Raw genomic sequence first — 10,833 nt, forward strand, 5'->3', positions numbered from 1 at the left:
TGCTACTGATCTCTTACAGAATCTTTGAAAACAATTCTAGTCTCCATGCACTCCAGCAATTCTGCAGGGAAGGTTTCCTAAAGGTGACAACAGTGGACCCTTTCTGCCTGTGTGATTGTATGACAATGCAGGACCATATTTGGGACAGATGGACAGCGCGTTGTCACCCCATAACACAATCTTGTGGGGATCTGAGAATCTAAAATCCTTCTTTAACAATGGGTCCTCCAGATATCTTCCCCCTGGGCTATAACCTTACTCATTCCCATAAAGGGTTAAGTCAAGCTAACACATCACATGTTTGTTTTTTCACCTAGTTATTTATTATTCTTTTCTATTTGATATTTACTTTTATGTTTGTTTTGTTGTGTAGGAAAAATAATGATTTGTAGCTGAGGGCTTATTTACAGAGAAGGACAGAATACATTTTTGGGTTGGGGTGTACTCCTCGCCCCACAATGACAGGAACTGCACCCAGCCCTGGATACATGGGCAGAGTTCGGCTTTGTTCACATTTCATTGTTTGCTAGAATCTTTCACTGAGTCATGTACAGAGACCATGAAAGCTCTGGAGAATTTCTGCAAATGACTCACTGCCAGACTGCATCACCTAGACAGCCAGGTTCCATGCTCGACAAAGGGTACGGCTTTAATATTAAAGGGAATCCCACGGTTATTTTTTAATTCTAATAAAAGAAAACAACTTTTCTGCCTTTACTTCGACATTGATTAATGTAAATGCTGCAAGTTTTATTTATATTTCCTTTGGGACATGTTCCCACTACTTCCCCAGACATCCCCAGCATTTGGCAATTACCTTGCAAAGTCAAAATCTCCAATAAGTCAAGTGTTTCTTAGTGACAACTTTTTTTTTGTTTCTTTTTCCAAGTTCAATGATTTCTCTTCTGGATTGTAAGCTCTTCTGGTCAGGGTCCTTTCCCTCCTGTGTCTGTATCTGTCTGTCATTTGCAACCCCTATTTAATGTACAGCGCTGCGTAATATGTTGGCGCTATATAAATACCGTTTATTAATAATAGTAATAACAAATGAGCTCGGGTCAGAGTGAGTATATGAGTTGAAGTATAAACTAAAGTTTGCATTTACAAGGGTAATATTTTATTCCCCGAAGTAAATGCAGCAAGACTTTGCATATCTTTTGATGCATCACAAATAGACTGCAGATGCCTAGATCAAAGTATTATTGCTGTTTATCTCTAGAGCTCTAAAAATGATGATGCTTTTCTATAAATTTATCCTAAAACTAATAAATACAACACATTGACATATGTATTCATAATATCATTTATTATGAGAGGAGAAAAACTCACTTTTCCAGATAGAGAGCATTGCTCAGTAAATTCTCCTTCATATACCGTTCCGTCTTCTGTAATAAGAACTCCAGGACCCTGGAGACAAAAATGACAAAATAACAATCACAATTTATATATCACTGACATATACTTCAGTGCTGTACAAAAGACCTAACATTTAAATATTCTACAGCAGAGCTTACACTCTCCCAACCCCATCACACACTATTATTATACATTTATATAGCTCAAAAATATACCGCAATGCTCCTCTGTACAGAGGAGCTGACACTCTAATGTCCCCCCACACTCACACACTATTATTATACATTTATATAGCTCTGACATATACCGCAATGCTGTACAGAGAACACTGAGCCAGTCCTATCAGTCTCTGTACAGAGGAGCTGACATTCTAATGTTCCCCCTACAGTCACACACTAATATTATATATTTATATAGCTCTGACATATACCACAGTGCTGTACAGAGAACACTGAGCCAGTCCCATCAGTCTCTGTACAGAGGAGCTGACACTCTACAGATTCTGTATGGATCACCGATGAGAATTGATACCAGGACCTCAGCTGGAAGACTCCAGTATGTGTAATCAGGTATAAATGCCCCTTTACAATGAATGAATTGCTGTGACCAGATTTACACTTTACAATCCTTTCCTGAATTTGGTTTCTCAGGTTTACATACCACCAATTTGTTGGAGCTGAAGTTTCCCTGATAGCAGCAGCCGGTGTGGAAAAGAACGATCCCGGGGCCTTGTCTCAGGTTGTCCTGCCACATTCCTATGTAACGCTCCCCCCTGATGAGATAACACATGACAAGCTCATTATAAGCAGCACATTAAACATATATAGGAGAGAGAGGGACCCGTGTGTCAATGGGGTTTTATTTGGACCAGAACTCATTATTCTCCCCAGAATTGTTTGAGGTGTAGGCAGGTGGTGGCCCTGTATTGTAACCATTCAAAAACAACTGGGTGGTCACTGAAACGTGCCAGGTGGTGCGCCCAGCTAAAAGGGGCCGGGGATTACACTGAATACTTCTCTCCCCATACAAATCAGAAGCAGATCCAAAGGTGAACTGCAGGTCAAATGTCCAAAAATGATTTTATAATTTCCTCAAACTGAACTCAAATTTTCCTATCAACATTATTGTCAAGTTGATCAACAAAGTGGTGACTGGGAAGTGATTACCGTATTTTTCGCCGTATAAGACACACCTTTTCTCCCCCAAAACTGGGGGGGGGGAAAGTGGGTGCATCTTATACGGCAAAGGCCGTTTTAAAAAATAATTAAAACAACATACTCACCCGATACCCCGATCCTGCGTACGTCTCCTCTTCTCTCCTCTCCTCGATGCTGGCTGCAGCGCGTGTCTCCTCCTTCCTGCAGAGCACAGTGAGAAGAAGCCGGCACACGCGCCCCCGCAAAGCACGGAACCCCGAAGCAAGCTGATCCCTGCCCGGACGGAACGGAGTTCCCCGGCGGAGAAAAAGGTAAGTAATCAGAAGGGGATCAGAAGGGGAATTTTAACTGGCACAGAGTGATCAGAAGGGGAATTCAAATTGGCGAAAAATACTAGATGGCAATCTGCTGAGGCTTAAAATGAATGGAGATCTACAGAATATTATAAAATTAGGGTGAAATGTCACACTAATGGGTTTGCAATGGACAGGTTTGGTGAACTTCAAACATTGGGTCTGTTTTATTAAAGCTTGGCAAGGCTGGAGAGTATACACTTTTATCAGTGAATCCAGCAAACCTGGAATGGAAGTCATTTGCTATTTGTTAGCCGTCCTGTATCAGATCCTTTCCAGGTTTGCTGGATCACTCGGCTTCACTGATGAAAGTGTATCCTCTCCAGCCTTGGAGAGCTTTAATAATTCAGGGTTGATGTTGTTAATGGGAATCCCTCATAGCACAGTTGGTATAAACCCAGAAACTCTGAATGGGGATGGGGAGAACCCCTCAATAGTCCTAGCAAGTGTACAACAGGGATGGTGACAGTTCCTCATAATGGCCACAGTGTGGGTATGGATCTGCAGAGATGGTGAGAACTTTTTTCTGAAACAAATTTCCCCTACATTCACAACAAACTTACATCAGTGTGGTGTCACTCACTTTTCAGAGCTTTCCCAAACTCCATATCCGGAGCGTTTGTCCTTCTCCCAGTTTCCTGTGTATTTGAATGAGTTTGCTTTGGAAGCCAGATTTTCCAGGACCCCAAATCCATGCCGTATGTTATCCTTGAAATAACCCTTATAGACAGATTCATCTGCATACCTGCAAAATACACAAAAAGTGTTTTCCAAAAGCTGCATAATAAAAGTGACAATAAAAAAATGGCCTCTGGCAGCAAGCTGCATAAATGAGGTTGATACAATGTTACCATCTTAGGTAATATAGAGAAAAGGGTGGGTGGGGTGGAGTCCTTTCCCTGAGTCATTCATTTCTGTGAATACCCAAGGGAATAGATACAGAAATAAAAAAAATGCTGGCTTAAGGTAGTAAAATTTACAAAATACCAAACCTCCGCCTATGTTGTAAGTGTCCTAGGTATCACACAGACTTGCACCCAAATACTTGCCCTTGGTTATACCCCTGCAGACTTTTACTTGCAGTTTGCATAGAGATGAGAGTACTGGATGTGTCCCCACCTGATTCTATTTTCTTCCAACGCCCCAGGACACAGCCCCAGGACACAGCCATCCCCCATAGGCTGCATTATTACTTACTCACAGATTCCATATCCATGCATTGCTCCATTCCTCCAATGACATTTGTAACAGTTGTATCTGTCCGGGGAGGAACCTGGAATCAGACAAATTCCAAACCTGCAACACAAACACACAATGTTATCACTTATTATTGTAATAAATCAGAGGAAGTATGGAGTACTGCTGCCTCTGGGCCCAGGAGGACAGGGGACCCCATCATTATGTCTCCTCCCCCTTATCTAACTCCTCCTCCCCTATTTACTCCACCTCCTATTTAGCTTTCTTAAAGAGACCCTGTCACTGCTTCCTTTGTAAGAATTCTGGACAACCAAAATTCTGCCATTTACAGCATGCTTTATAATGCTTTGCTGCACACTGCATCCTGCAACCCTCTCAGCCCCCATGTCATCCATCGGTTACTCCTTATAGCGTATCAATATCTTCGTGCAGTGAAGTCATGATAAATCTGATAACGTTACACATATTGCTGCAGCAGATATGACAACAGTTATTATTAATATTAAAGAGGATTTATATAGCAGCAACATATTACGCAGTGCTGTACAATAAATAGGGGTTGCAAATGACAAACAGATACAGACAGTGACACAGGAGGAGGAGAGGACCCTGCCCCAAAGAGCTTACAATGTTGGAGTAAGCTAACGTTCTGCAGATTGCACACACGCAGTCATTAAAACTTGCCAAATGTAGTGACAGGGTCTCTTTAACAGAATTCTTATATTACAAGGCAGCAGCTTTTCTCTTTCCCTAAAATTAATTTCACTTCTCTTATAAGCTTAAGGTTCTCAGTTAACCCCTGCAACCTGCATACCAACTCACAATGAACTCCATGCAAATGAAATGAGCAGACTGATGAGATCTCTATTCATAAGAAGTGAATCCTATGGAGGGTAATGGGGACTTAAATGTGTTCTTTGTTGAATGCAAACAGTACCAGAACCTGACTTAGTACTGGTATTTTGTAGTCACAGCAGAAGGAGGAGCAGCACAGAGAGCCAATCAGTTGTGCTGCAATACTCATATACCAATGATAGGCATGCTGATAGGAGGACCCTGCTGCATCTCTCCTCCCGTTTCCTGGGTGCCATGGCAGTCTGGGACCCTCCTCCCATCAGCTTCCTATTAAGCCTGCCTTACAACAATGATAGAGAGGTTTGTGCTGCTTCATTAGTAGGGCCAGTTATAAGGTTGGACATCTGTGCAAATATCGAGGACCCCAACTGACAAACTGGAGGGCGCAGGAAGTGCTGTGCATTTGGGGCCCCTACTTAATTTTTCCCCAGGGCCCCATGTATTCTAAAACCATCCCTGTACAACATAATAAATAAATATTTATTTTCTAACCCGTGTTCTGGCTCTTACCCCTCCTCCTGACCGTATTTGAAATCGCCAACATGATTGCGTCCATTTGGCCATTTTAACGTGCCCCTGGGTGAAAATATTAAAAAAGGTCAATCAGCACAATTCATCAATTTATAGAAAATTCATCTCTGCACAGGAAATTAAATGGAATTTTTGTCCATGGGGACGATTGTTATCAGCCATGGTTGGGACTGATCTGTCCATATTGTCATGGAGAGGAAGAATGTTGGATGATGAGTGGATCTGACCCCTCCAGACCCAGCCGGACCAACCCTGGCCACCCTTTTCATTCATTGCACTTTAACATTTTTTATATGGAAACTCTGGTGTGCATTACCTAGGGTGCTCTGTATGGAAATACAGCGTCTCCTGGAGCACCCCTCTTCCAGACTGACACCCAAAGAAATTTGGATATTTTCAAATCCTCTGAAGGGCCAACCTACAGCTCAGATCATGGCTAAGGGCTCCTGATGGGTATAATGGGGCCGGGTGCTGTTTTCAGGAAGCTCTGCAGAGCACCTTGACTGGCCCCTTCCACCAGCCACGATCGCTCAGAGACCCAGTGAAACATTACATAAGCAGAATAAACTTAAGCTTTAGGCTTACTAACCCCTTCCAGTCTTTACTCACTTTCCGTGTGGGTTCCCCCAGGACATGTCGCCTTCATAAACCGCGCTCTTGAACCTGCCCTCGTTCTTGTAGGTATATGTCACCAAACGGCATGTTGGGGGATCGTTGGCTTCTCCAGTCTTTCCCCATAGTGGAAAATCCCGTTTTCCGTCAAGACATTGGCGTATCAGCTGATTCAGCTTCCAAACCCATAATGCCTGAAAACAAAAAAAATGTAATATGCACTGAAAGCAAAATCTATCCAAAAGGAGGGGAAGGACCCTCTATCTAGTGGGAGTCAGATAATTATCATACAAAATACTCTGAATAACACCTGGGACTTTCACGGCAACCAATCAATTGAAATGAATGTCTTTATTTTACATATTTATTGCTTAAAACACTCCAAGAGTTTCCATACAGTGATTTGTCTCAGGCAAGAAAGCAATTTACCACATCTATCCTAAATTTATGTAGATTTTTTTTACCCAACGCGTTTTGCATGTCAACATCACTGCTTCTGCTACTTCAGGAATACATCCAGACAATTAAATCCCCAATATCCAATTTCAATGGAGTTCACAAGATAAATGCAGCCATCTCCTTTCATATAGACTGCATGTGCCCACCCATGAATTACACATGAGAGAAGACAGGGTGACCGCCAATCTATGTAGTAGATTTTTGTTCTCAAAGGGAATTTCTTCTTGCAAACAAAATGTAAGTATTAAACACCCATGGGCACCAAACGCAGTCCATATAAAAGGAAATGGATTGAGTTATCCTGGGAACTCCATGGAAGTTATGGTTTAATTGACTTGTGTTCCTGAGTAAGCGGTGATGTTCAGCCGTGAAACACGTTGGTTAAAATAAAGTCTAGATAAATTTAGAGAACTGTGATAAATTGTTTTCTTGCCTGAAATGGATAACTGCATGGAAATGTCTTGGATTGCTTTGTTTTAGGCAATAAATATGTTTTTAACTGTTTCTAAAATAAAGACACTCATTTCAACTGAATTGACTCATTTATCTGTGTAGCTAGAAATGACACAACATTTATGCCTGGCCCAGTGTAAACAATCATTTGTAAAACAAGCAAAGCCGGTTTGGAAATTCTTCAAAATCAAATTTTATTGACAACATCGGCAGTGAGTCAGCTGACCTTATGCTCCGGCTCCTTCGTAGAAAGGATAAATTCCTCCTCGGGAGTGACAACGCGCCAGATGTGGCTGAATCACAAGAAGAAAAATGCACAATGTTATGTATTGCAATGTTAATATATTACGTCAGTTCATAAATTGGGGAAGGTGGAGAAGCTGGGTCACAAAAGAGAATTGTTCAACTCTGTAAATAAGCATTTAAACTAGTTGATTTTCTGTGCTTTTACCTGCAAATGTTTCTAGGTTGATGACAGGGTCTCTTTAAATAAAGCAGCTCAAACCTCGGCACTACACCTTACAGTAGCTTTGCTTGGAATGCAATATGCAAAGCTCATCAAGATGAATCTACAATAGAGTCGGTCACACTCGCTACATTGTAACTCTTTAATGAAATAAAATCCTCCAAAAATGAATAATTTACAACTGTCATTGGAACAATCATTCCCCTTACTTGTGGGGATCAGTTTTTTGCTTTGTTAGGTCCAGCCAGACAGTTCTCAGGTCGTACATGGAGGCGTCGTTCCCCTAAATAAGAGAGAGAAGAAGTGATTGAAAAGTCACACAGGAATTTCGCTTTGGTTTTGATTGTTTAGAAAATCTAAAGAATGTAAAAGTTTTTTTTTGCAAAACATAACAAATCTCAGATAAGCACATGGATCCAAGAGCTTTCCGTCGTGTTGTCATAATCTACACGCTTATGGAATGCTCTATTTTTGTGTCTCCTATTTCCTTGTATTTTCTGGTGTTGCAGACTGTCCAGGTGTTTCTATTTGCTCTCTGTATGGCTGAGCTGGCCCTAGGCTATGCAATCATGTTGATTATTATTAATATTAATAATATAATAATAAACAGTATTTATATAGCACCAACATATTACGTAGCGCTGTACACTAAATAGGGGTTGCAAATATATAGATACAGACAGTGACACAGGAGGAGGACCTTGCCCTGAAGAGCTTACAATCTAGGAGGTGGGGGAAGTATCACACAAAAAGAGGGGGATATGGAATGGTGGGAAGTAGTGAGGGTTAGGAGACAGAAGAAGACAGGTAGGTGAGGGTGAAGCGTTGGGTTTTCTTCAAGCAGAAAGTAGGAGCAAGCCAAATAGGATGAGGAGACCATTCCAGAGAGTCGGGGCAACTCTAGAAAAGTCTTGGGACTGTGCATGTGATAGGGTTATGAGTTATGATTGATTTCTGATTGGTCAAATGAATGGCATATAATAAATCTTGATTGAAATAGAAGTGATTAAAGAATTTCTTTTCTGTCATTCGAATAACTATTATATTTAAAGAGGAAATAAACTAAACATTTCCGAAAACAAAAACGAAAATACATTTACCTTCCCGCACCGCAGTTAATCGGTTCAGAGGTGTCTTCCATCGGGTCCTGCATCATCCCAGCATCCATCTGTGAGGTGGTGCAAGGGGCGCTGCCATCTTCACCTCTTCTTCCTACGTCACCCGACCCAAGATCAGGTGATGTAAGTTAGAGAAAAATCTTTTTTCCCTTTTCACGATGCTCAAGCATGCGCAGAAGGAGCACCCGAGAGCCTCCTGGGATGCGTGACGTAGGTATCCCAGGAGGCTTTGCACTCCCATTCATTAAAGAATTAGGGGGCGTTACTGCACCCTTTTTTTAATTAAAAAAATCCTGTTTATTTGTTTGTTTTTTTAAGTGCAACAGCCTTTTTTGATTTAAAAAAGGGTGTCGCACTTAAAAAACAAACAAACAGAATTTTTGCTTTACATTAAAAGGTTGTCCACCTTTTTATGTAAAAGTGAAATTTCTGAGTGTAGGTACGCTCTAAAGTAAAGCTAAACTCTGGGAGCTGTGCCCCGAAAAAGGCATTTAGAAGGTAGTGCCCAGTATTGTCTGTGGACTCACTGAAGCTGATAACATTGTTTTTAACTAATAATTATATAGCGCTAACATATTACGCAGCACTGTACGAAGTCCATAGTCATGTGACTAGTTGTCTCTCAAAGGAGCTCACAATCTAATGTCCCTACCATAGTCACATGTCATTACCACAGTCTTAGGGCAATTTGGAGGGAAGCCAATCAACTGCTTGTTTCTGGAATGTGGGAGGAAACCCACACAAACACAAACTCCATGCAGATGGAGTCCTGGTCGAGATTCAATTCTGGGTCCCAGCGCTGCAAAGGCCGAAGTGCTAACCACTGAGCCACAGTACTGCCCATGGTCTGCATTGTGTCTCTGTATGGAGGCCATTATAATACAGGCAGGGATTTGCTTCCTCATGTCAGAGTCTCCAGAAATGAGAACAGTGATCAGCATGGCCAAAAATGCAATTTCAACAATGCCTTTGATCCTACATTTTAGGTCTACAGCTATGAGACTACAGGAGCAGAAAATACCATAAGAAAGTAACATATTCTATCCCTAGCATGCAACTGAAATCAATGTTTGTGTCACAATCATTATTCCAATAAGAAAAAAAGGTGAAATTGATCACAATATTGATGGAATATTGAACAAGGTAATGCTATATTGATTAGAACAGTAGATAGCAAGGATTCATTCAAAACTATCACAACTATTATTAAATTGGGAAAATCTAACAGTGCATTGCCAAGGGCACTGATTTCTGTTCTCATAAAACAAATCTGGAGTGAAAATGAATAGTAATCAGCAGCTCAATGATCGTAAATTAACTCTAATTCTAATCGGGCTGATCCCACGCCACATGGAATATTTTCATCAGAAATTCTTTTTCTAAACGCTGGACAAGGATCTCTTTCTAACATGTGGCCTCTTAGTTGTACTATTCTACATTGACGCGTTTCGCGACTATAAGTCTCTTCTTTAGGATGAATTAAAATTTAGAGACCTACAATTAACAAACATGATATATAATCAACAACATATATAATACTTCCAATTATAGACAATATATAGGATGTCATATCTAAATTTTGATTCATCCTAAAGAAAAGACATATAGTCGCGAAACGCGTCGATGTAGAATAGTACAACTAAGAGACCACATGTTAGAAAGAGATCCTTGTCCTGCATTTAGAAAAAGAATTTGTGATGAAAATATTCTTTGTGATATTGTTTATGTTGTATAAACAATTGTACAATTTTTTATTGTGGTTTTAAAATGATTTACTTTTAAAGTATCAATTGTTTAATTTCACTTTATGCCCAAAAAGTCCCGTTTTTCTGCACAAAATATAAATATTGATTGAATTAATTGGGATGTGGCATTGCATCTTTTAGATGCCAATACTTACTGATCAGCTAATCTCCATTGAATTAAAAAGAAAAAAAAAGTAAAACACGGTTTGTAGTTCCTTACATTACTTTGGTAGAATCTATCTCTATTATAACCATTAAAAGTCTTTATTACTCATCATGAAGAATCAGTTGCCCTCCCCACACACACCGCCCCAAGAATGGCTTTGTGTTCCACCCCACCTTAATCTCTCTATTAGAGGTAAGTGTGCAGTGTGACAGGTAGGTGACTACTCTGCATTAATGAGCTATAATACAGAAAGTGGTGTCACCGTCCTGCACAGCTGTATGAATTATCAAAGTAAAAGGACAGAATGAGAAATTGATAAGACAGTTCACATACATGAATTTTAGTTGGCGTTTCAATATTTATTT

The 10,833-nt window shown here is 40.5% G+C and overlaps 1 protein-coding gene across 1 annotated transcript in view; it reads right to left on the reverse strand.

The window, feature by feature from the left end:
* ALS2CL (ALS2 C-terminal like) overlaps positions 1-10,833 on the reverse strand; it is a gene marked incomplete at both ends in the record, with an annotated part of 25,331 nt that overhangs the window by 9,561 nt on the left and 4,937 nt on the right. Inside the window, 8 exon segments of the mRNA XM_072413021.1 lie at positions 1,330-1,407; positions 2,017-2,128; positions 3,450-3,611; positions 4,064-4,162; positions 5,429-5,494; positions 6,059-6,255; positions 7,200-7,266; positions 7,649-7,722. Coding sequence (XP_072269122.1) covers positions 1,330-1,407; positions 2,017-2,128; positions 3,450-3,611; positions 4,064-4,162; positions 5,429-5,494; positions 6,059-6,255; positions 7,200-7,266; positions 7,649-7,722 — 855 coding nt within the window.

Source organism: Pyxicephalus adspersus, chromosome 5 (assembly GCF_032062135.1).
Source record: "Pyxicephalus adspersus chromosome 5, UCB_Pads_2.0, whole genome shotgun sequence".
Classification (NCBI taxonomy): domain Eukaryota; kingdom Metazoa; phylum Chordata; class Amphibia; order Anura; family Pyxicephalidae; genus Pyxicephalus; species Pyxicephalus adspersus.